Source organism: Cokeromyces recurvatus, assembly GCF_025118155.1.
Source record: "Cokeromyces recurvatus strain NRRL 2243 chromosome Unknown BX663scaffold_28, whole genome shotgun sequence".
Lineage (NCBI taxonomy): Eukaryota > Fungi > Mucoromycota > Mucoromycetes > Mucorales > Mucoraceae > Cokeromyces > Cokeromyces recurvatus.
The window spans coordinates 4,203-30,059 of NW_026251414.1; the positions used below are offsets into that span (position 1 = coordinate 4,203).

At 30.0% G+C, this 25,857-nt stretch overlaps 11 protein-coding genes across 11 annotated transcripts; 5 read left to right on the plus strand and 6 right to left on the minus strand.

Annotated features, from left to right (window-relative positions):
* Positions 1–270: 270 nt before the first annotated feature.
* On the minus strand, positions 271–923 carry BX663DRAFT_554629 (uncharacterized protein; the record flags this gene model as incomplete). Its single annotated transcript, XM_051531551.1, has 4 exons — positions 271–430; positions 494–570; positions 647–670; positions 738–923. The coding sequence occupies 4 exons, from the start codon at positions 921–923 to the stop codon at positions 271–273; spliced, it is 447 nt and encodes a 148-aa protein (XP_051379658.1).
* Positions 924–1,848: 925 nt separating this feature from the next.
* Positions 1,849–3,089, plus strand: BX663DRAFT_178993 (uncharacterized protein). The gene is made up of 4 exons (XM_051521682.1): positions 1,849–2,263; positions 2,351–2,416; positions 2,506–2,556; positions 2,628–3,089. Exons 1-4 carry the CDS (start codon positions 2,122–2,124, stop codon positions 2,990–2,992), a joined length of 624 nt encoding a protein of 207 aa, XP_051379659.1. The 5' UTR covers positions 1,849–2,121; the 3' UTR covers positions 2,993–3,089.
* A 1,779-nt stretch (positions 3,090–4,868) lies between these two features.
* BX663DRAFT_520000 (mRNA capping enzyme, catalytic domain-containing protein) lies at positions 4,869–7,144 on the plus strand. Its single transcript, XM_051529061.1, has 9 exons — positions 4,869–5,078; positions 5,128–5,451; positions 5,508–5,591; positions 5,648–5,727; positions 5,787–5,924; positions 5,978–6,136; positions 6,194–6,235; positions 6,293–6,364; positions 6,417–7,144. Exons 2-9 carry the CDS (start codon positions 5,290–5,292, stop codon positions 7,099–7,101), a joined length of 1,422 nt encoding a protein of 473 aa, XP_051379660.1. The 5' UTR covers positions 4,869–5,078; positions 5,128–5,289; the 3' UTR covers positions 7,102–7,144.
* Positions 7,145–7,799: 655 nt separating this feature from the next.
* On the plus strand, positions 7,800–9,094 carry BX663DRAFT_554632 (uncharacterized protein; the record flags this gene model as incomplete). The annotated part of the gene is made up of 4 exons (XM_051531552.1): positions 7,800–7,842; positions 7,925–8,072; positions 8,129–8,984; positions 9,068–9,094. 4 exons carry the CDS (start codon positions 7,800–7,802, stop codon positions 9,092–9,094), a joined length of 1,074 nt encoding a protein of 357 aa, XP_051379661.1.
* Positions 9,095–9,645: 551 nt separating this feature from the next.
* On the minus strand, positions 9,646–10,989 carry BX663DRAFT_440798 (kinase-like domain-containing protein; the record flags this gene model as incomplete). Its single annotated transcript, XM_051523418.1, has 4 exons — positions 9,646–9,806; positions 9,883–10,311; positions 10,420–10,783; positions 10,870–10,989. Coding segments are annotated over 4 exons (1,074 nt in total), but the record flags the coding sequence as incomplete, so codon positions are not given.
* A 1,424-nt stretch (positions 10,990–12,413) lies between these two features.
* BX663DRAFT_520005 (uncharacterized protein) lies at positions 12,414–13,253 on the minus strand. Its single transcript, XM_051529062.1, has one exon. It carries the CDS (start codon positions 12,979–12,981, stop codon positions 12,430–12,432), a length of 552 nt encoding a protein of 183 aa, XP_051379663.1. The 5' UTR covers positions 12,982–13,253; the 3' UTR covers positions 12,414–12,429.
* A 2,246-nt stretch (positions 13,254–15,499) lies between these two features.
* BX663DRAFT_179194 (PIN domain-like protein) lies at positions 15,500–16,693 on the minus strand. Its single transcript, XM_051521683.1, has 5 exons — positions 16,617–16,693; positions 16,361–16,544; positions 16,008–16,274; positions 15,649–15,910; positions 15,500–15,571 (listed from the first exon to the last, which is right to left on the minus strand). Exons 1-4 carry the CDS (start codon positions 16,636–16,638, stop codon positions 15,844–15,846), a joined length of 540 nt encoding a protein of 179 aa, XP_051379664.1. The 5' UTR covers positions 16,639–16,693; the 3' UTR covers positions 15,500–15,571; positions 15,649–15,843.
* An 890-nt stretch (positions 16,694–17,583) lies between these two features.
* BX663DRAFT_440719 (uncharacterized protein) lies at positions 17,584–17,748 on the minus strand (the record flags this gene model as incomplete). Its single annotated transcript, XM_051523413.1, has 1 exon — positions 17,584–17,748. A coding segment is annotated over one exon (165 nt), but the record flags the coding sequence as incomplete, so codon positions are not given.
* A 1,600-nt stretch (positions 17,749–19,348) lies between these two features.
* On the plus strand, positions 19,349–19,657 carry BX663DRAFT_440655 (uncharacterized protein; the record flags this gene model as incomplete). The annotated part of the gene is made up of 2 exons (XM_051523407.1): positions 19,349–19,426; positions 19,508–19,657. 2 exons carry the CDS (start codon positions 19,349–19,351, stop codon positions 19,655–19,657), a joined length of 228 nt encoding a protein of 75 aa, XP_051379666.1.
* Positions 19,658–21,368: 1,711 nt separating this feature from the next.
* Positions 21,369–22,103, minus strand: BX663DRAFT_520013 (uncharacterized protein). The gene is made up of 2 exons (XM_051529063.1): positions 21,979–22,103; positions 21,369–21,914 (listed from the first exon to the last, which is right to left on the minus strand). Exons 1-2 carry the CDS (start codon positions 22,037–22,039, stop codon positions 21,532–21,534), a joined length of 444 nt encoding a protein of 147 aa, XP_051379667.1. The 5' UTR covers positions 22,040–22,103; the 3' UTR covers positions 21,369–21,531.
* A 1,394-nt stretch (positions 22,104–23,497) lies between these two features.
* On the plus strand, positions 23,498–25,264 carry BX663DRAFT_554638 (uncharacterized protein; the record flags this gene model as incomplete). The annotated part of the gene is made up of 5 exons (XM_051531553.1): positions 23,498–23,817; positions 24,168–24,563; positions 24,655–24,759; positions 24,829–24,913; positions 25,100–25,264. 5 exons carry the CDS (start codon positions 23,498–23,500, stop codon positions 25,262–25,264), a joined length of 1,071 nt encoding a protein of 356 aa, XP_051379668.1.
* Between the last annotated feature and the right edge of the window lie 593 nt (positions 25,265–25,857).

Below are 25,857 nucleotides of genomic sequence, written 5' to 3' on the forward strand. Positions count from 1 at the left end.
TGACTCTTTTGAAATTTGAATGCAAACCTTAAACTAGCTTAAGGCCCCCCAAGAAGAAGTCATGTATTCCACCATCTTTAATTTTAATTGTTGACGAAGGATTATACATATCTTTTACTTTCTCGACGACGGTTCAGGTCTCATCTACTAAACTTACTCTATATATATCTGTTTCAATACCCCCGCATAATACAAAAGAAACTATTAAAGTTTGAGCTTCTTGTAAGTTTAACTGGCCATCCTTCAAGTGCAGTCAGCTATACATAACAGCTATTTTTTGTCTGTGTAATATTTCCAGGATTGTGGCTGTTTCGTAAATTTACCGATTAAAAGATCTGCAGCTTTTTTTTTATTACGCTGGGAAGTAACTCGTAAGTTTAATCTTAATTGAGTACCAGTCGCTAAACAGACATCGCTTCTTGAATCGTCCCTATCAATACAAGTAATTAACAAGCTTGTAACAGATCGTTCACTGTTCAAATAAAGCACTTACACCTGTAAGTAAACTCTCTTAACAACCTTATCTGAACCCTTTTCGGCAGAGTCGACATACCTGAGGGAAAATCCAGTCTTCCATATTCATAGGAAAATCTAATAATAATAAACAAATAATTGAATATCAACCCATACTTGAACTAAAACATACCCAAAATTTTTCAATCGTTAAATGCTCTTTAAAAAATGGACAAACCCACTCTGCCAACCCTACCGGCCACAAACGCTTTGTTGAATACTACAGCGACAAGTAGTTGTCCAGACCCATGAGGCAAGGGAATGGAAGTCAGCAGAATGGTCTGGCGCCATGGCAATGATTCACCCGCCCACATTTCATACAAAATATGGTACCCCAAGAGAATATCACGCTGGTTTTCAACATCTGGTGAATCTGTTAAGAGAAACACAGACACTAAAGCCAGTTCCATCTAAATACAATGGTAATATCATTATTCTAACCCTACCGGCCGCAAACGCTTTGTTGAATACTACAGCGACAAGTAGTTGTCCAGACCCATGAGGCAAGGGAATGCACGTTAGAAGAATGTTCAGCGCCATGGCAATGATTCTCCCGCCCACATTTTATACAAAATATGGTACCCCAAGAGAATATCACGCTGGTTTTCAACATCTGGTGAATCTGTTAAGAGAAACACAGACACTAAAGCTGCCCATTGTATTGATGTTCAAATAAAAAATATTTTTAGAAAAAAAAAAAAAAAAAAAAAAAAAAAAAGAGAGAAAATTCTTATTTGGGATGATGACGAATTTTTTTGTTTTTTTCTTCAGCGGCATCCCAATTAAATAAAATCGTAGTTGCTTGAAAAAAACGTTGCTTCGTTCAGAGAATAAGAACTTAAACGTTAGTTATACCTATTGTTTTGGTTTTTCCTTAAAAAAAAAAAAAAAAAAAATTGAATTAAAATGCCCTCTGATGATTTAATCTCTAACTACCCTCATAGAGCACAACATTAAGTTATTATTAGATTGAAAGCCAACTACTAATTCGTGCTATCTACGATTCGGTAGATGTTCATGCAACTTGAAGCACACTATTGAGCTTCAAAGCATATACTAATAAAGAAATAAGTGATGAAAATATAAACAACATTAATTTAGGACATGTCAATGAAATTCAACTAGTTGAAACATTCAAATCTTTTCAAAAATATCATCTTGTGGTTTATCTTGCTATAATGGGTAAATGTTCTTTGTTCATATTAGGCTAAGACTGACTACAAGGACCTTACTTGTATAAACTATACGATTCTTACGGATTAGTCTTAATACAGATTGCCAAGCTGTTCTTGTATTTGTACTCATATTTATTGCAATAGGAAAGAAAGTGGCAAACTAAGAAATTTATCACGACAAATTTAAGGGTGACATTTTAAGTCTGGATAGACCGACAATTTATACAATCAAACTCGTCAATTTATTAAATCGAAAGCGCCAATTTAACGGGCAGAAATCGACAAAAAAATAAATAAATAAAATCCACCAATCATTTACCGAGCGTATTGTATAACAGGGTTAACTGAGGAGATTGATTTAAATAAGATAAACAATGAAGTTTACCCCAGTAAAATTATTTTATTCTTTTTACTTTTTGATTTTTATTTAATTATGACCAACATTAACAACGTCTACAAATGCAAATGTTCTGCAATCTGTTCGAAAAACCCTAACGGTTTTGATGTAATTTCAAGAGCCAGTTACTACAACCACATGAACAACGACATTCCTTTGTCCAATGAGGACAACATTGGTATATGAATTATTTTTGTCAAATTTTGATGATTTCATACATCCAACTAAAATCTTTTACTTTTAAAATTTACTTTTAAATATTTAGATTCTTCATTTGTTGAAGACAACATGGATGTCGATGATAGCTACGAGGATGCTTATGATGAATTTGGTAATTTTGCCTTTTTTTTTCTGTAATATATCTTAAAAAATAGATATTCATTGCCTATTTTATACGTCTCAATATTTTTAAATATATAGAGTTCTCTCAAGTTTACGATGATTCTAATGAAGAGGAATCGAATGAAGGAGGTAAGATAAAATGAAATTTTAAAAATCAATAAATATTATCAATTATATAAATGTATGATTTATATATATAGAGGATCCCTTCACGAGATTTACATATGAATCATGTCATCCAACGGAGCCCTTAGCCTTGGTATTCTTTATGACTCTATTAATCTTTCAAGGCAAATACTTGAATGAAGAAGGCATTGAGATTTTGATGCAATGCTTTAATGAGGCATTAAAGATTGCCAAGTGTGAGTATCGTTTCCCTACTCGTGCAAATACATTTCGTGATTGGTGCCAAATTAGCAAGTTCGTATGTGGAGGACTACAGCATTTCGTCAGTTGTATTACATGTCATGCAATATACCCGTTTCAAACTGACGAAGAGAAGGAAAGAACTATGAGCAAGAGAAAATGTTCTTCAAGAAATTCTTCTCTTGAATTCAGCTGGTAGGTGTCACACTCCATTATTTGGCAACTTGATGAAACCACTTTGTTCATTTTATTACAATTCAGTAATAAATACTCTCAAGACTTTCTTCCTTCGCGACAACTTCGTCAACAAAATCAACAAATAGAAGTCGAGAGCAGCAGTACCAGACCGCTTGTTTGATATTTGAGATGGGCGTGTCTGGAATGAGTTCAAAATGGATGATAGTGACAGCATTCCTTTTGTTCACTCATCAAACTACAATCTTCTGCTGACAATGAACGTAGATTGGTTTCAGCTGTATTCCTACAGCCAATATTCCTGTGGTGCAGTTTATTTAACAATACAAAATTTGCCCAGAGAAGAAAGAAATCTTCGGAAAAATGTTATCTTGGTTGGATTACTTCCTGGGCCCACAGAACCATCAACAACAGAAATGAATAATTATTTAAATCCTCTGGTTGAAGAACTGTTACTGCTTAAGGAAGGCGTAGGAATGCAGACAAAATGTAATGGATTACAAAAGATTAGGGCAGCTGTTTGTTAAATAGAAATGATAATTGTATATATTTGATTGAATAAATACCTTATTTTATTTTACTTGTATAAGTTTGATATGGTCTTTATTTGGTATACAATTATATTAGAAAAGAGAGTCTATGATAGAGACATGTGGTTTATATTTAATAATTTGTTTTAAAGCTAATTTATGATATGTCGCGCAGAAAGATAAAATCTATAGGAAGTTTATTCAATGTAGAGATAGCATAACATGCATCAATTGGATCACTGATATTGTTTGTTATTAGTTAATCCAAGATATTACTTTCTATCATGATCAATAGGCTTAATGAAAATAATATAGATAATGGCACTGTGTAATTGAGCACAGGTAATTAGAGTGGTTAGCTTGGTGAAAAACAACAAAGACAAGAAAAAATTCTGCGAGAATTTCTGTTATTATTAAAACCATTCAGAACAACCAGCTTCTTTTATAATTTTTTAACAAGCATCTTTTATCGATATTAGCCATCCTTGATCCAAGGGAAATAATAGTAACCAATCTGTATTTGACATCTAAGATACAACCTTGATTCAGCCGAATTAAACACCAGCGTATAATATTGTTTGATCCAGCTTGTGTGTTTTCTCTTATTTCTTAAGGAGGTTTTTAGTTTCTTTTCTGTGGTAAAGTTGATGACCATGTGCTCGTTCGGGTTACTTTATTAATAAAATTCTTAACTGGCATTAAATTTGTTGTATTTTTTTTTTTTTTTTTTTTTTTTTTTTTTTTTTTTCATGTACATCTTTTTCTTCTTGTACTGAATATAAACAATGGCTCTTTTTATTTTACAATGAAATTAGAAAAAATCCTTTTATTAGAAGGAAAAAAATTTTTCTTTTTGTCTAATATCCAACCCATATCGAAACATTTATTTGCAGTAATTAGAACTTTTTATCAACTTTAATATTATAGTTGGTATTTAATATCAAAGGTGGTTGGATTTATTGTAAAATATTTTTTAATGATGTATTCAGAAAATTATTCCATCTCTCAATATGAATCCGTAATATAGCCATAATTAAAAAAAAAGAAAAACGTGATAAGAGATGATATTTTCTGTTAGAATTATTGGAGTTATTTATTATTATTTATCAAAACTATTATGAAATGATAGAAAGTTTGAAGTAATCTGGTAATTGCATTAAATTCTTCCTAATTCTATATAAAGAAAAAGGAATTCAGTTTTATAATGTTGAAAGCATCCTTACCCTGTGATTCTTCAAAATAACAAACTCCTGATTTTTTTTTTAAAAAAAAAATAATAGTAACTTCTATATGACACCCACCCCCTCTTTTCTCATTTTTTTTTTTTTTTTTTTTTTTTTTTTTTTTTTTTTTTTTTTTTTACACGTATTCTCTTTTTTATTGTTTTCCTTTTTTACAAAAAAGGGAAGCTTCATTTTTTTTTTTCATATCCATATATTTGAAAATGTCTAATACAGAATCTACTCTACTTCCTGAATCTATTGGGAAACGCGTAGATCCAGTTTATAGTAAAGTTTTACATGCGAGATTAAACGAACTATTGCATAGTCCCTCTGATAGGTAATATTATCAAAGCTTGTTCAATATTTATTAAATTGTGTTATTACAGTTTTCCAGGAACTCAACCTGTTAGCTTTGAATCAAAACATCTAATTGATATTGAACGTGAAGATTATTTTGTTTGTGAAAAGTCAGATGGTGTACGTTATTTGTTATTTTTTCTACATTCACCAAAAGGACCTGCTTCATTTCTAGTAAGCCAAAGACGAAGATGCAATGTGTGTATAATGTACTTATAATTACACAGTTTGGTAGAGATAAGTATTGGTATTATGTTCCTAATTTATTGTTTCCTGTAAGAGGTAGAGAAAATGAATATTTAAAAGATACTTTAATGGATGGCGAACTAGTGTTAGATATTGACGTAAATAAGGTAAAGTAGTTGCGTATATTTATGTAAATAGATATTCATGTAAAATGATATTGTAGAAAACTTGGAGATACCTTATATTTGATTTAATGGTGATTAATGGTTCACCTGTCATTCAAAGATCATTCAATACGAGACTTGGTGTAAGTTTCTAAATATATTTCTATATTTGTTATATTTTACTTGAATTATATTTTAGATGCTACAACAAGATGTTATTCAGCCATTTGAATCAAGAATGAAATCAGTATTAGATCCAACCAAGACACCTCCCTTTACGTAATTATCTCCCACTAGGATTATAAGTGGTAGCTATTTATTTATTTTCTATATTATAGTGTTGAGCTTAAGAAAATGGAAAGGTCTTATGGATTACATGTTGTATTCGATCAAATACCGAAACTAAAGCATAAATCGGATGGTATCATTTGGACACCTGTTAAATATCCATACACGCCTGGCACCTGTGAAAAACTGTAATATTTATTGATATTGATACATAATTTTATCACTAACTCAATTATGATAGATTAAAATGGAAACCACCAGAATTAAATACAGTCGATTTTAGAATAGCAGCTAGATGGAGTAAAGAACATAAGCCGATTTATACAATTGAAGTTTTATCGAATGGAGTGACATATAAATTTTATGATTATTTCCAACCAGAGCCTTCATTAGCTGCAGAGTAAGAATTGTTATTATATAATCAGGAGCTATTTTTATGAACGATTTATTTATTTAGATGGAGAAATCATTTACCAGATGGACGTATAGCTGAATTTAGGTATATTCAATATATAATAATATCTACATAGAAAATAAATATATGCATATATTATAGATATGATCCTGAGTGTGAAATAACGATTGTTGAACCAGGATATGCGCCTACTATAAGAAAAGGCGGCTGGAGGTATGATGAAAGATAGAGTCTATCCTATGTTTATTCACTTTTTTTTTGTTAGATTTGTAAGATTTAGAGATGATAAAAGTACAGCTAATGATGAAACAGTTGTAAAAAAGATACTAAATAGTATACGTGATGGAGTTACAAAAGAGCAATTATTATTATGTATGGATAGAGTTCGTGCAGCATGGAAAGCAAGAGAAAAGGGATTACCTATGCCATCATTTCCTAAAAGAACATCAACAAGTAGTATATTATCTGATCAACATTCTACTTCAACAACAAGTACACCTGTTGTTAATGACTATTTTCATAACAGTTCATTAAGAAATAATTCAATTTCAGAGGAGACAATAACAATCAAAAGAAAGGCATCCTCAGTTAAAATAGAAGAAGAAGAAGAAGAACGAAAGAAAGTGAAAACTGCTAGTGTCAACGAAATACCCGTAATGAATAATATACCTCAGCCACCAAAAAAGAACTCATCATCTAGTATCCATAACTTATTAACCACCTCTGTTGAACCTTCCATACATCATCTATCGCGGCAATCACAGCCTGTTCATTTCATTAATTTCCATGCAGAGAATAGGCAAACAGCAATGGGAGATCATGTCTTAATTATTCGTAGTGAAACTAATAGTGATCAGCAACACACTTTACGGACTGATAATATGCCACAACCAGAGTTACCGAAGAGGAAGAATAGTCAAAAATCAAAACTTGATTTTATATTAAATTGAAATACAAAAAAAATAAAAAATAAAAAATAAAATAAAATACTGGGAGTCTTTTATATATTTTAGTTACTACTAAATAATATTCTTTGTGTGTGTGTGTGTGTAAGATATAGTTTATATTTGATTGGATCAAAATATGTATCTTGATCTTTGTTAATTATTCAGGAGCTTTGATAAGGTACAAAGGAATTTTGACAGAAAGAATGTTCTGTTCAATGTTTTAGATTATGACTGACAAAAGTCTGTATTATCAACTTTTCACAGTCTTGTCTTTAGACGTATCATCTCTTTCTTTCTCTTTCAACTACTCAAAACACTATGTCTTTTATTACTTTTTATTTTTATGATTTGATCCTTTTTAACTTTTTGACTATGACTTTTTTTTTTTCTTTTATTAGTATCTCTCTTTGACTTTTTTTTTGAGACGCATAGAAACAAAAATTGTGAATAATACATATCACAACGAATTTGGACAAAGTAAAAATAGAATTCAGGAGAATATATAATAACCTTTTAGAAAGATCCAATATATGTGTATATGTATGTCCAATTTGGACAAAACAACTAGTAAATATCTAAACTCTTATCAAGAAGGGAATTAAACTTTCATAAATAAGTAATAAAAATTAAACTCAATTTTGTTACATAAGTTTTTTTTTTTTCTCATTTATAATATTATTTTCTTCTGCTTTTTCCTTACTATGTCAGAAAAATACAAGAATTTAAAAGTTAAAGAACTTCAAGGTAAAATATATACAGACATGCTATTTAACTTTGTTTCCCTAAGAGAGAGAGAGAGAAACAAGGTCTAATTTTTATATTATAGAATTATTACAAAAGTATAATCTTCCTCATTCTGGTAAAAAAGAAGAATTAATTGAAAGATTAGTGAGACATGATGAAAAGGTGGAATTAGAAAGAATTGAAAAAGAATTTGAACTGGATGCCGATTTTGATGATTCAAAAATTAATCTGTAAGAAAAAAAAAATAAACTACTTGAATAGAACAACAATAATAATAATTCTTTAGTAATGACATCTCTTCTGATATCTTCGCACCTATTGCATTGGAAAAACCTGATGTACTTGAAGATGAAACTAAAAAATTAAAGGAAAGTGACACAACAGCTAAAAAGACTGCTGCGGCTATAGACAATTCTACAATGATAAAAAAATCACCCTTTAAATATACACCTATTACATTCAATAAGAAGGATTCTAATAGTGAGAAGAAAAATTCTATTAGCAAGAATCCAACTATGAATAAAGCTATAAAGGATCCAAAGACAGAAAAATTACGTTTAGAAGCTGAACGTCGTTTAGAAAGATCAAAGCGATTTGGTGTCAAATTAACTGAAGATGAAATGAGAAAGATTCGTGCGGCTCGTTTCGGCATGAGCCTTGATGATAAGAACAATAATAAAAAAGAGAAAGTTTCAACTAAGAATGAGGACAAGTTAAAGAAGCGTGCGGAACGATTTGGTGTTTCTAAAGAAGAGAATAAACAACAGCAGAATAAAAAACAACAAGATAAAAGCTTACAACGAAAGAGGAATCAGCAACAAAAACAAGAAACCAAGAAACCATTTATTCGTAAAGTAAAACAAGGTAGAATTTTATCAAAAAAGACGAATAATTCAGAAAAGCAACATACGTTGAATAATAAATTGCAAAGACAACAACTCAATACTAGTAATCGAACTGTCACAATTCACTCTAACCTTACCAAGCCTACAATATCTTCTTTAAATAAACAAAAGCCACATAATGGAAGAAATATCATTATTCGTACTAATCCTAACAATGACAGAACAGTGACGATTGCTAGCAATAAGAACAATAATCGGAAGAGAGGACGCGGAAATGAGCCATCTCATTCATCTATTGTAAATATGAATAGTAACATTTTTTTTTTTATTTTATTTTTTTTTTATTAGGAGGAGTACACTAACATTGTTTCTAATTGTAGGATACAAGTAAGAAAAGACGTCAATAGTAAAAAAATAGATTATCTTATTCATGATAATACCCTCCTTTTCCCTCTTTTATCTATTATTATTTATGGAATTAAAAATTAACAAATGATGCATTCTTCTGATTTTCCATTTGCAGATGAAACGAGAGCCTTTTTTTTAAGTGATTTTGCAGCCAATGTCTGATTATGATGAATAGGCTTTTGTAACGATAAATTATGTGATAATAAAGCACAATCTGTATTAAGACTCTCGTCCTTTTGTTTTTTTGATCCTAGAGTTAAAGCGTAATGTTGTATATTTCCTTCATTCTTTGGATCTAGTAATTGAATGGGTAATGATTTACGTGCACTTTGAATAGTAGCTGATTTATTCTTTGAAAGTACTTTAGGCTTAATAGTTGTATTTATAGTACTATATCTTCTATTAGATAGTAACCTTGCTTTTTCAAGTAAAAACGGATGGCTGTCCTTTATATCGTCATTCTGAGTTTTAGCTGAAAAAGCCAACTATAAAAAAAAAAAAAAAAAAAAAAAAAAAAAAAAAAAAAACTTACAGTATAGTAACAAAATAATCAAAGTAATACACTTACATTAAAAGTAGGTTGTTGACCATTGATTTTCAGCAAACATGGAGATACTCTTTTTTTACATTCTTCATGACAAATAATTAAACATACTTGACAAATCATAAACTGTGTATTTACTATTTCATTACATACTTTACAAATAACGCCTATAGAAGGAAATAGTTGAAATAGATATAATACATCTTTAATATAGTTGTATGTACATTCATGTCTTTTTTTTACCTTTTCTAAAAGTTGTATAAAGAAATCGATGGGATAAATTTTTATCTACTAAAGACTCTTCTATTGAATCTGTTTTCCTCTTTTCTTCTTTTATAGATTCTTCTTCTTGCTGTTGTGGTGAGGACTTTATTTTTCTTGTAATTGATCGGCCATCATATTGCAAAATCCAGGAATGTTGCTTAAGCTCTGTTGCTGAAGGCCTCTTGAAAGGATCCTTTTGGAAACAAGCTAATAAAAAGGATCTCATGTCCTCTGATATTGAGCAAGGTAAAGGTGGGCTTTCATCCTCGACTATATGAAACATGGCAGACATGGCCAACATATCTGCGTAAGGTGGTTTCCCTGTCACTAATTCGATGAGTGTACAGCCTAAAGACCAAATATCAGATTTAGTGGATGCTCCTTTTAATTCAATCACTTCTGGCGCCACTATATATATAAAAAAAAGAAAAGCCATACATAAACACACACACACACACACACATAGAAGAAATATTTAGAACAATATACATATACATCTATAATATCATAAATTACTCCAGTTGGGTGTTCCGGAGACAAGATGACCTGTCTTCTGACTATGATTTAATTTCTTTAAATTAAGTGAGACACCGAAATCAGACAATTTGACATCGCCTGTCTTGGTTGTCAAAATATTGGCTGCTTTTAGATCACAATGTACTACGTGGTTTTCATGTAAATACTCAAGACCATGCAAGATTTTAATACAAAAGGAAGCTACAAGTCGTTCGGGGAAGGCGCCAAAGGCCTTTAATGTTGCTAATAAGGATCCATTCTCTGCATACTCTAAAACGATGTTTATACTTTGTGACGTTTGTATATAACCCAAGTATTGAATGACATTTGGATGAGATAATGCTTTTAGCAACGTTACTTCTTTCTATATATGTATATATTGTATATATAACAATTTAGAGAGAGAGGGAGAGAGAGAGAGAAAGAGAGATAAAGAAAGAGTTCTTTTACCATTATTTGTTGATCACCGTCTATATATAATCTTTTAATAGCTACCGTTTCCCCTTTGTTAAGATCTAGAGCTCTATAAACAGAACTAAACTGACCTTTTCCTATACAATTACCCAGTTGCTATAAAGTAAAAAGTTGAATGTATTCATAATATATACATATATGTATTTCTATATATTTACGTAATGTGAGGTCGTAGTTAAACCATCTGGACTCTTATTTTGTAAAATCAAACTCTTGTCTTCTATTGAAATAGGTCTAGACTTTTTTATTAGTTCGCGTAAATGAGAGTCCATTTTATGTCCTAAACTGCCACCTCTTTTGGCAAAGTCATTATTGTCATCATGATTGTATTCATTCTTATGAAGGGTCATCATTGATTTTCGATTATTAGAAGGAGAACTGTCATTACTTTTATAATTCTTTGGAAAAGTATGACGAGATTGTTTATTCAACCTTTTCTCCCCATTTTCTTTTTCTTGTAAAATGTTAGATAAACGCAAAGGTGATTTTGGTGGTCTTAGTAAGGTATGAGTAGTTGGTGAGGAGGGTTGAGGGTTTAGAGCCTCAAACGTGTCTTGACCATTTGAACATATTAACTCATCTAGTTGTTATTAGTATTTTGATATTAAAAGAAAAAAAAAGAAAGAAAGAAAAAAAGACCGTACCTTTATTGAATTGAGTTTTTTCATTCTCTTCTTCTTGCAAAAGTAGTTTATGATTTCTTGTTGTGTCTATAACAAGTGAATGCTCTTCATGTCTTTTAGTTAACCTAGAAAGGAACAATATCGTATGCACCACCTAGAATTCAGGAGAGTTATAAAATAGGAGACTTTATGATATAGAACACTTACTGCAGCCATATCTTTTGCCTCAAATAAATCAATTGTTTCAAAGAGTTGAGTATTGTTCAATCCAATCTATAAACTGATTTTATTACATGTATTAGGAAAAAAAAGAATAGACTTATATACCTCTCTGGCACCTTGCAGAAATCGAGTTATATTATCCATCTAGAATACAACACATATAAATGAATATATATACATACTGGTATTTTTTATTTATAAACCAAACAAACCTTTACAAACGCAAGATCTCTCTGCCCTATTTGTTTAATTGTTCCTGGTTTAATTTTATTGACAAGACTATTCATTCAATCATTAATTTCATCGATTTAAATTATAAAATAATAATAATAAAAAAAATGCACTTTACTTGCATAATAAAATGCCATCTTGTAAAGCTTGATGCAAAGGAGGTAATAAAGATAAATTTAAGACTGAGTTGAGATAATGAATAGCATCTTCTTCATCTAATTTATATTGCTTTAGTTTGTCTCTATTTTTTGATAATCGATCCATGATCTTTTATTTTTGTTAATAAAAGAAAAAAATGTGTTGAAAAGGAAAAGAAAAGAAAAGAGAGAGAGAGAAAGAAGAAGAAAAATTAGTTTACTTTCATATTTAAAATAAATCTTATACAGGAGTTCTTTTTTTTTAATGTTAAAAGTTAAATGTTAATATTATATTTTATTATATATTAGGGTTTTAGGGTATGTTAATAAAATGATGTTGAACCAGCAACAATATGATTAGAAGGACGAATCCTAAAAAAGGCAGAAGGACGACGAGTGACTGAATGAATGATAGGCGGAGGTAAAATGAAGGGAATTTCTTCATCACACCTTTTTCGCTTTTTATTAAAAACTGAAGGATAACTGTCCTTTGTTTCGCTTATAATATCTTGATGCTGACGAAGTAATAATTGATGTAAAATATCTTCAATTCTATTTAAACGATTTTCAATAGACTGTATTACGTTATTATCTTCTTTAACCACTGACTGGTTATGAGCTGTCTTTTTTAATATAGATGAAGAAGAATGGATGGAATAGAGACAGTTTACACTTGACTTGATGCAACTTGCACAAGGACTCTCTCCATTACATTTTGTTTTCTTTCGACGACATTCATTACAAGCACTGACCACCTTGAGTCTTTTACGTTTTGTTTCTGTTATTACAAAATGGTTTGTATTGTTCATACTTTTAATAATTTGAAAAGAAAAAGAAAAAGGTACAAAATAGATATGTAAATTTATATGTACCATACATACATATATGAATAGGAAAACGTGAAAAAATGGGAATACGAATGAACTCAAGTAGGATATGAAGAACGTTTTACATAACTATTACAATAATAATCAGTTTATAATATTTGGTATAGTTTAGAATATGTATTGTCCAAATATCGGAATTTGCTACGGCTTTCGGCTGTTCCACGCTTTTTTTTTAAAAAAAAGAAAAACAGTAGCCTTATTTTTTTTTCTCTATATATTATGTAATATCCATGTATATTAATATCCATATACACATACACACACACACACATATATATATATATATATATATATACACATACATATATATATATGTTTATATACTCGTATATACTTCTACTTTGGTTAATACATTAATCATTCACTCATCTATCTTTACCGAATAATTTCATTTCTTATTAGAGAGAGAGAGCACAGACACCAAAGTAGAAAATAATCCGTTCCGTTTACGGAATCACATTCTATTAAAGTTGTACAAGAAGAGAGATAAAAAAAACACGAGCTTCTTTTAATAATAATTTTTTACTACTACGAATCATAATATTTTGATATCTTTGCATACATTCTTTTTGGTGGGAAAAAATGTTACATATAAACATCACAGGGAAGGTAATTTAACACGAGTTTATCATATATTAGAGTAAACAAGCTTTTATTCATTAAAACTTGATATTCTCTCTTTTAAGCCATTCATTTGCTTCAGAAAACATGTTAAAACTAGTTGAAGAAATAGATTCTGTCTTATAAAGTGATTCAACTGCTTTAAATAATTGGTCCCAAAACTGGAATCCCTTCTTTAAATCAGATTGAATATTGATACATGTCGGGAAAGCTATCTCTGTTAACTTTAATCCTTCCTCTTGTGATTTACCTTCTATTCTTCTTTCAATATAATATTTGCAGACTAAACCCAAAGCAACATTTACATCTGCTAAATAAGGAAGTCTATAGATATAATCAATATATTTTTTCCAAAGAAAAAGGTGTACATCTATTTTACCTGTCAGCAATTTCATAATAATCGTCTCTTTCCTTTTTAACTAAATTATTCAAGAAAAAGGACAATGTCAACATTTCACAAAGATTTCGATAACTACGATTTAAGGCCTTCATAAAACTATTAAAGACTAATAAATCACGATTCAAAGGACCTGACCACGATGTACTCTAATCATTATCTTGTTTAGTACAAAATATACGTTATAAATAGGATCTATTTTACCTTGAGTTCCATAGGTAACAAGGAAAATGTACGCGAAAGTAAAATTGTATGTTTCTTTTGAGTTTCTAAAATAAACTATCTTAATATCTATCAGGCCATTCTATCTTGAACTTTTTTTTTTTCTTTATTTTTTTTTTTTACCATCGCCCAGAGGTTGAGTATATGTTTTGCTATATTCTTTGTTTGTCAATATTTCAAAACGAATTAATTCAAGTGCTGTCAACATAGCTTCCTGTTCTGATTGTTTCATATTTTTTGAGTTGAATGCAATTGATAATGCTTGTCCCCAAGGAGTATAAATATGCTTGGAGGATGTTAAAAAGCTACTCAATGATAGAATTAATAATGATAATAATATACATGTAATGATCTATCCATATTTTACTCTCTAATTTCTAATGTTTTCCATAATACATTTGCAATAATTTCATCTTTATCTTCAAGAGGCTAAGAGAGAGAGAGAGATGAGATAGTTTTAATATTACATGTACTTTTGTATAGTAAAATCCATTTCTTTCTTTCTTTCTTTCTTTCCTTCTTTTTTTACCTCTTTAGAATGTGGCTGAGTAATAGTTTGAACTGCCCTTGATTCATTTTCAACAGCATTAATACAGAATTTTAAATCAATCGTTGAAGTCTATATACAATATTAAATAATCAACTTCTTGCATTCTATATATGTATATACCTTTTGATTTTCTAATTCTAAATCAATAAATGCATCCTTCGTAACGTTCCAAGAACTTGTCTTTTCATAAACTGTATTTAAAGGTGTAGCATCAATCTTGCTTGTTTTGCTTCCATTTTCAATACTTGGTTGATGATACATAATTTGTTCTACAGTAGGTTCAAACCAAAAATAACTGGCTATCTTACGTGCCTTGTAAAATGGATGTAAAGGTTGTGTCAATAAACTAAGTGTTTGTGTACGTATATTAAGAAGTTGTGCTAAAAATTGATGATATTCAGTAGATTCCCCGTTATCTAAAGGAGCACTTTCGATGAGTACACCAGACATAAGACTATTAATGGACTATAAAGTAAGTGAGTCATAGATATCTTTATATATAAATCCATAATACAAATTTACCTGTGGTCCAATTAATCCACGCATTAAATAGTAATAAATTTCATCAGGTAAACGATAGCCAATAAACTCATGTATATCATTGGGTGCTTTCTCTATATGCATAGGCCTTACTTCACCATCATCGTGAATGACAAGATGATATTTAATAGCACAACGTGTACGACAAAAGATATCAATATAATTACTTTTCGAAACAAGTGGATTATCTGAAAATGCTTGAACTGCATTAAATCCTGTCTTGTGTTGTTTAATTAAATCATGAACGCCTAACATACAAACAAGAATGATTAACATGATTCACTGGAATTTCGTTTCTTTTTTTTTTTTTTTTTTTTTTTTTTACCATTGAATGTAAAACTGACTTGTGTTGTATTTAGAGGAGGAAAAGTAGGACAATATTCAAATCCTGCTAAAATACAGATATCTAAAAATTGTTCATCTGATACATGTAAATCTTGCAGAACAGTCCGTTTACTGACCCAATGATAATTTCCCTTTTCAAAATCTATACTTGTCATCATTTTATCAATGTCCCACATTAATAATTCAGACCCGCCATAGACTGCATTAACAAGTTGTTTAGGATGTGTATACATATAAGCCAGCTAAATATATACACATGTACAGATAGATATATGTGTATATATATGTATATATACATTTATTCGTCAATGACTATACATTATTATTATATGCCCTTACTTTACCTGTGCCCATGATGAATAAGGTGCACGAATAAATTCAACTTGATTCTTGTAAAGAATATGAAAAACGCTATTTAAGAGTTCTGCTGAATGTATACTACTACTACTTGCCCAGTTACTCAATGCTAAATCTAACTTGCCACGTTCATAAAAATCCCACGCAGCTGCACGATGACTTGGACGAGTATCTTCAGTTGAAAATGGTTTATCCTTTCTCAAAATGGATAATCCTGAAAAAACAAAGATGGGTTGAATTCCACTTGACCTAAAATAATAAAGCAAATTAACATGGAATTGCTTTCATTGTTAAGCATTTGTAGGATATATATATAAATATATATTTTACTTTACTTGAATCCTTCAAGTTCCTTTTCGATAGAAGCTGCAAGTCGAAGAGGTAAACCCCCCATAGCAGCTACTGCATTCTCTTTGGCGACAATTTTACGAATCCAGTAGTTACCATCGATGCCCAGTCTCGTGTCTTTTAGTTGACTCAGGGCTGATGTTTGTATAAGACGCCGTTCAGCTGTGAATACTAACGTGGTAAACAATTGATGTTAGTAACAATCTTATATTATATATTTCTTTTTTTTTTCTATGAGTTTACTATCAAAATGTCGAATGGGCATTAAATAAAGTGTTATTTATATATATGTGTGTATATATTTATAAAAAAAAAAAAAGAAAGGTTTAAAAAAGTTGTCCAGATTTTTTTTTTTTTTTTTTTTTTGTTTAAACTTTTTTTTAATGTAATAACAAGTTTTGATTGGATAAATGACTATCTTTAATATTCAGCAAAAAAAAAAAAAAATGAAATTGTATTGACTAACAGTAGATTAATTAACCTGTATGGGTACTATTTTACCTTAAAATAAAATACGTATTGTAAGAGGTCTTTGGTAAATATTAAACAGATGTCATAGAAAGTTTATAATAATATTTAACGTATTTTATTCCATATTTTAAGCATACTAGAAAAAAAATAAATAGAGTTGAAAATAGTATTAATAAGGCAATATACATGAAAGTAATACGAAAATGAACCCCTTTCAAGTGTTGATAGTTAAGGTTGTGATATTCAAGAGATGATTAAGATATAAAAGTGTTGAAACTGTCATTCATAGTTACCATATATATATGTCGAATGGAAAGCAAGATTAATAGATAATTTTAGTGTTCTTAACTAATACGTTTTTAAGATAAGAATATGACATAAAGAAGGGCATTTATGCAAGCTAAATATATTATGTTTCAAGCTTTCCCGGTAAACTTTAATTTATTAGAATATTTTAGACAAGTTGATGATGCTGAGTAAGGATAGTGTGACGATTGTATATACATATACATATATATTTATAATACTAAGCGCATATCATTAGTGTTAAAGTAATGCATAATGCAATGATAAAGTCTGACCAATTATATATAAACAGACAAAGTATTAATGTTGAAATAAGTGGCAACTAATTCTATAATTGTCACAAAAATAATGCCGTTTTCTATTGATTTGTATTCAAGTTCCTGATGGCACTTTTACTATTAACAAAAAAAAAGAAAAGAAAAGCCAAGAACATTCATTTCTTCAGCTTCTTGGTGGCACGGGAAAGAACAAAAGAATCTTTTGATAACCAATATAAGGGTGGGCAAGGAGCAGGACGTTTCAGATTAGCACAAGTAGATAAAACAGCAGTTTCAATTTTTAACGCACTTTCATGGACAATATTCTTCAGGATATAAATTTACAAGTTAAACTGGAGTAAATTAAGAATAATGCAAGTACGCATAATAATTGATTCCACTCAGAGTACACCTATTAGTTATATACAAAAGACATGGATATAGATCTATAATAACTCTTAATAATCATTCTATAATTATATTATCAGATATAATTTGTTATATTTTTATCTTCTTAGTACTCATCATCCTTAACCACAAAATATATAAATACTCTTACATTATTAACCCTTATTTTGTATAACATAACTTATAATTGAATTAACTCAACTCTTAATAAAAACTTATTGACAAGTCTCAACATACTTCTTCTGTCCATTTTATTTTATTTCTCTTTTACTTCTTTTATTTATATTTAATTCTTAAACTTACCTAAACCACAACAGGACGATGGATAAGTCTGAGGGAATTCTTATTTCAGATTCGTCACTATCGTATTCCTCATTTTTATCTTGTGGTTGAGCTTGTGGTTATGGGAGCCTTGCTGTGGTTGTGGTTTTTGAGGTTGCAGCTTTTGAGTAGAAGCCAATACGCTATTTCCAATAGCATTGACGGTGGAAGAATCTTTAGCTGAAAGATTAAAGATGATGCCAGAGGGCTTTTTTTTTTTCATCTACGGCTAATAAATGATTCATTTCTGTTTTCACATCTTCTGGTATATCATAGTCATTTATGAGGATTTTCATAGCGTTCAAATACGCGTTTTTTGTTTTGATTTTGTTTGGCTTTATAGACTTGCTCTTATTGATTGCAGCTTTAAATTCAGAGTAGGACCATTTGCTAACGGGATGCTCTGAAAAATATCTCATAACAGAATCATCCCCATCATAGTCTAATTTAAATGATTTCATGTTAAAGACAAAGAAGAGGTGAATCACCTTTGACTTTAACGCCACAAAAGCAGCTTACTCAATTGTACTGCAGATAATTCCATCTTTCACCGAAGCTTCACCATGATGAAATTAGAACTTTATTTGCAGTGTTACACTCTCATGTTTGCTTGCACTTATCGGCTTTAACTTTTGGTTGTTCCTTTTAATTCAATGTGTTATTCTCTACTGAAAAAAAAAAAAAATTAAATTTAGGTTGTATTTTTGTTGACGTTTTTCAAGTATTAATGGTGCATTAAATTGTTTTCTCATCTCTAGATCGACATTGTAATCTGTTCCTTATTTTGATCTGACTTGGTTCCGGATATGAAGACGGGATAACCCTAGGTTTACATATGTCTTTAGGATTTTGTTATGATGCATGTTCACTGGTCAGATTAACCATGCGAGCTATGTTGGTTTCCTATGCCGATGACATCAGTTTTCTTTAATCGTCTTCTTTATGCAATCGGAATTTAGTCAGTCGCTCGCAGGTTAATATTTGTCCTTAAAAACGTCTTGATGCTCTGTATTACAATGTCACCTGGAAGCTTTCATAGAAAACTTGATATTATTTCATTGTAATTATTGGGTATTGGTTATTTTGCTTGGCCATCATTTTTCTAACTTAGTTATTGTATCTCTCAGACATTTATAATTTCGGCCAAAGCTCTATTGAAGACTCATTCCGATTCCATTTATCGCAACTGGTATATAAAAAGTAGTGTATTTGATGGATTTTTATGAAGGTAATAATTTACATACTTATGTTATGGATCTCGTTTTTCCTAAGGTCTACAGAATGATCAGTGTTGCCAAGCTGAAGCTCTTTGGAAATTTAACCCAGATCACTTGTCTCCCAAGCATCCTTACACATTTGATGTGCCTGAAGAATATTGCCCATGAAAGTGCGTTTAAAATTGAAACTGCTGTTTTATCTACTTGTGCTAATCTGAAACGCCCTGCTCCTTGCCCACCCTTATATTGGTTATCAAAAGATTCTTTTGTTCTTTCCCGTGCCACCAAGAAGCTGAAGAAATGAATGTTCTTGGCTTTTCTTTTTTTTTTCTTTTTTTCTTTTTTCTTTTTTTTTTTTTTTTTTTTTTTTTTTTTTTTTTACTATTATGATAACATTATATAAATAAACATTCATCTCATTGAATTACTTTAATTACCTTTAATTCAGTCTGAATAAACTTATATCTTGTTCTGCTATTCATTCATAGCGTGGACCTTTCATTATTTCATTAAGAGGTCTAGCAACTACCCATGCATATCTATCAGAAAGCGTACTTACAGCAGTCAGACTTTTTCTCAAGTCGCATTTTTCTCTTTATCTTCTTCATATACTTTGAAGTCTTCTAATATCTGTGTTTGGTGCTATTGTTGTTTAATTGGTACTAAGCAATATACGTAAAAAAAAAAAAAAAAAAAGGGAGGGTTCATTCTTAATTTTTGCACAACTTTTCTCAATCTATGAATAAGCACATACAGTGCTTTGCATTTAAAAACCAAGAAATTGGAAATCAATATTCAAGGTTTTTACGTATATTTTGTTTTATAAAACGAAGTTGAGTTTTTCCAAAATCTTGATTTTAAACACAAAGCACTGTATGATGCTATCATTACTGGCTATATTTTATTTATAATGGTCAAATACAGATATATTTATCAAGGTTAAAAAAAAAAAGTGAATCGAAGCTAAAGTCTAGAAGACTCTTCTTAGTCGAAGAAGAATAATCTAATATAATTTAATATAATATAAATATAATATTTATTTATTTTTCTGTTTTAAAAAAAAATGAAACAATTTCAGGTTATCATTCTATTCTAGATAATAGTGGTAAGAAGATAGAACAAGATGACTATCAAGTTGAAAGAAGAGTTTACAAGTTATCTTTAATGATCTTTCCAAGTCTTGATAGTAATAAATGCCATCTTCTTGAAACCCATTCACGTCATATACAATTGCAAATTCTATATGAGTTATATAGCATTTTTAGTAACCATTCTTCTAAAAGGTTACTTGTCGTTATGAAGCCATCGAACTTTACTATTATCTACTTGAAAAGATACGGACTAAGTTGTTGGTATTATCATTTCTCAACTTTATATTTGTTTCCTGCTTTACATAGATATTATTATTTTTAGTTGCTTTTTTAACTTGTCACTTTTACTTTTGCTATAGTCTACTTTTTTTTCACATTGACCCTTTTCTATCTTGTATTTTAATAGCTGATAATTAACATACTAAGGTTTCGATTATTATTATTATTACTATTTTGAAGGGGTTCGATAAAGATGAATATAATATACACGCAATAATAGACATGAATAGATGAAGAAATAAAATATATCCTTTCATTACATTGCTGATTTATCATCAAAGCGTATATAAAATACATATGTACAAGTACTATAATCACACTGATAGGCGCCTCTTCAATAAAAGGAATTATTACTGTTAAAGATTGATGTAAAGACTAATAAATAAAATATGTAATGAGCTTTACCAAGAAAAAATGATATTTTGTTCTAGAGCTTATTAAGGTGATTATCATGTTTTTCTTAAGCGTATATGAAATAACAGCATTTATTCATTACTACGAAAAAAAAAAGTAGCCTACATAAACGAATATTATTATCGGCAGTGAAAAAAAAAAATCTAGTGCTATAAATTGTATGTTACATAATGCGGATTACAAATTATCCACCTAATTAAAACTTTAAATAACCTATTTATTGTTATTATTATTATTTTTAAATATATAAATTTGTATATGTGTATATACATATATATACATGTATATGTATATGTATATGTGTATGTGTATGTATATATATAAAAGATATATGCAGCATATGTTTATAAATATAATATAAGGAATGAATGCGAATATAAGGTATATAAATAAATTATTGAACAAGGACACTGTTAGAATGAGAATATCTATTATTACGTAACATAAAGTTTTGATGCTGCTGTGATGGTTGTTGCTGAGGAGGTATAACAGGAGTCATATTAGAAGGATTAATTATAGGAATAGCTCGTCGTTTTGTAGGACTATTATTTGGTGACATTGAAGGAGAAGTACGAGGAGAAGTATGAGGAGAATATAGACGTTGATGAATACGATCTCGATGTTCTAAAACCTCTGAAGAACACTGAACAGGACAAAATTCAAAATCATCATAAAAGTTCCGAGCAAGTTCAAGTTGTGCTTGAATTTGTTCAAGTCGATTAAGAGATGACACTGAAGATGAAGAAGTAGTAGTTGGAGTAGTATTTACAGGAGAAACTAATATAACAAGTTTTTAATTTATATTTCTTCAAGGATTAAACCCTATAACACACACACTTACTTATATTTTGAGGATAGAAATGATGGGGATTATAATACATATAGTTATTAGCAGGACTCATATTATGCAAGAATAAAGAAGAAGAAGAATAATAAAAAACAAAAAATAATAAAAAAAAAAAATAAAGTTGTATTTTTATATACTCGAGCTTTAAGCTTACTTTAAAGTTAAACCAATAAAAAATGTAAAACCAAAAATATAAAAGCAGAAATATACACACACACACATAAATAATAAATGCTAATTTTCAACCTCCACTTCTTACTGCTGCTTATCGACTACTACTACTAAAAATCATATTCACTTGGTAAGACTATATTCTATAGCAAAGGGAAATAAAATAAAATAATAATAATAAAAATGAAAAAATAAAAAATCAGGCGATAATTTCTTAGTTTATCACTTTTTTTCTTTTCAATATGATATGTGTGTGTGTGTTTGTGTGCTTGTATCGAAATCTTTCTCCTTTTTTTTTTTATTATGATCCTTTTTAAAGAAGAAATAGCAATCTGTTGTTTTATAAATATTTATTATCTATTGGTAAATATCTAGAAACACAAGTCAAAACTTCTCAAATCAATCAACAGTATTTCCTTTTCTTTTCTTTTCTTTTCTTTTTTTCTTCTGGGTAAACTATCTGCCAATTAGATTTTATGGATCATTATCCGAAAGTATGACTCGCATTCTTTTTAAAATATCATAACCACATACACCACACTACGCTTTAAATTTTGAGATCAGCGCAAATAAAAAATTATTTCATGGCATATCATTATTCTTATTATTGCAGTTTTTACACTTCAAATTCAGACAATGTTAGTTTTTTTTTCTGGACGAATCAAAATTAATGTTCAAACGTCTAGCTTACATTTTTTGGAAAATGTAAAAACGGAAATCAAACAAAGGAACTCGAGAAATTAAATTGAGACAAAATGTTGGATGAACTAAAATGCAACTGTAGGCTAACAGGTCAGCTATTTTTTTTTGTCTCTTACATGGATGTTACTTGCGAACAACCTTAAGAAGGTTTAGCTAGCGCATTTATAAAAAAAAATTCCATTTTTTGGTGCTGATTTAACTGTACAATGGGAAACTGATTTACTACTGAGATAATATGGAGATTTTTTTTTCGATTTGGGAGTGGAATTCTTAAAGATAGTCAGCTTCTCTAACACTTGTACCACTATATCACTACACGATCTAAGAATGGAACTCAAAATTCATTTGTATATAACTTTTACTTGGCCAACAAAGTTTCTATTGTTTAATGAAAGCGGAAGCAACTCTGCTCAATTCTGAAAAAAAAAGGGGGGGATCAAAATGAGCAGCGTATATAACAACCTATACATAGGAAAAACCTTGTTCTTTTTTTTTTTTTTTTTTTAGAAAAGTAGCACTGTATACCACTACAAACATTAACATTTTTTTTTATCAAAAGGAGGTGAAGATATCCATTATAAAACATATAGTATTCGAACATGTCTTAGATGCGGTGCTTTCTCATGAGGTACGACCAGCTATGGATGCCAATATTGCTTTTTCATTAAATGAAGAAGCCCAAGGCAACATCCGTGCCCTCTTAAAACCATTGATTTGGGAAATTAGAAATCGATTACCTTCGTTTCCGATGACAAAAGAAACTCTCAATAAAGCACCTTTTGGTATAATACCAGCATTAAGGTATATTCTGGTTAAATACGAAGCCTTAATTGAGGAAAACCCACAAACACAGCCTGGTTTACTAGAACAATCAGAGCAGACAAATCCACCAAATAGAAAAAGACTAAAAAAAAAGAAGGTTAAGAAGAATAAAAAGACAAGCAAAGACAATAAAAAGAAGTTTGTTCCACTCAGGCTCTTTAGTTTATTTCCAAAATCAAGTTTTCGTTGGCGTTTTATAAAGATCGATAGCTGAAATTTAGGTGGCATATTTCCTGGGGCTTTTTTGGAGAAACAAGATGAAGAGACTCCTTTCCAACAGATACAAAGATGTTTCTTTGCCTACTTTGATTTTTCGAAATTAAACATTAACAGGCAAATGTTAACATTGTTTACGAGAAATAAGCATACTAATTTTGAATTTGAATAGTCTTGAAGACTTAATAGATTTGTCTCATCGAAAAGGAAAGATGTTTTTTTTTAAATAGCATGTATACAGACGGATATACATGCAGGATATCATTCTGTAGAAAAACACAGGCAACATCGCCTAGTATAAGCAAGACTTCTTTGGAACTGCACAATTTTACCAGTGAAGAAATAAATAGATATTTTAGACCTTGTGCTGTAGACCCAAACAGAAAAGATGCTTTTGTCTCTTATCATGAGAATACAGACATAAGGCGTTTGTCTTCAGCCGAATACTATGACATGAGTGGAAATGTAAATCGACAAAAAATGGAAAAAGAGCATAAAAGAAGATCCAATGTAGAGACTGTTGAAACACAAATTCCTTCATCGAAAACCACATTCATAGATCATTATAAAATGTACATCACTTATATGCTACAGCATATGGAAGTTTTGTTCGATTTTTACAGCTTTGAAACTGCCAGAATTTACTGGCTCAGTTATGTCGGTTCTCAGTGCGCAGTTGAAAATGCTATCAACATTCTTATTAACGGCTCAAAAAAATATTACAAAAAAAAAAAAAAAAAAAAAAAAAAAAAAAAAAAGAAGAGGAAAGACGAAAAGAAATAAGAGAAAAAGAAGAAAGACAGAGGCCAAGTATGACAGAGACCCTCCTGATACTCATCCCAATCGAGGAAAGAATGCCACTAGGTAGTATACATATTCATGAATACTTTGTATTCTTGTTACTCATAACTTTTTTTTTTTTTTTTTTGAAAGAGAACACTGGGAGAAGTTTGAGGAGAGCGATAGCCGCAAGATGCCGTTAGTTGTATTTGGCAATGGTCTTAAAAACAAAAGCCAGGTAAGATTTAAAGGGCTAAAGCATGGTATATCAGAAAAGATATATAGGCAGCTAAAAATACAAGAAAAGCTTGGGGGGATTATTGCTTCTAGACATAGACGAATACAAAACATCCAAGGTAGAAAAATACATACATGTGAATATAATAAGCGTATTAATACAATATATTACACCTGTATTGTATAGACATGCAATTCCTGTCTTGAAACCAAGCTTCAAAACCTCATATATGGAAAGGGAGGTGATGCACATAGAATACATCAAATATTCATCTGCAAAAGTTGCTATATTTATTGGAATCGAGATGTGTTAGCTGCAAAGAACATGTTAACCATTGCTACATCAATCTGAAGCGGAAATGGTCGTCCCAATGTCTTCAAAAGACAAAGCACCACCTCTAATGTAGTTGTCATATCCCATCTCGGTGAGGTGTTGACTTAAAGATCTTACAGGTAAAGCCAAATTTAAATTTTGACCTTGAACTTGTCTCAACTAATTTATCCCATGGTCTGATTTCCGTTTTTACATTTTCCAAAAAAAAAAAAAAAAAAAGGTAAGCTAGACGTCTGAAAATTAATTTTGATTCATCCAGAAAAAAAACTAACATTGTGTGGATCTGAAGTGTAAAAACTGTATTTCGGCACAACAATAACGATGGAAGCATTTTTAAGACACTTGAAAAAGTATGATTGCATGCTTCAGGAATTATATTGATGAGTATTTTATTATCCAAAAGTTTTTTTTTTTCAACAAAGGACTAAAACTATTCAATTGGATTAAACTCGGGCAAATAAATACACTTATAGCTACAAATTGTAATATACTGCTTAACACTATTTGCTGTATAGATTGGGCCGTTATACTTTAAAACAGAATACCCATTAAAGCCCTTAAACTTTTCTAATATGTCCAAGTTATTTGTGACCAAGTTGAGGTGATGGCTA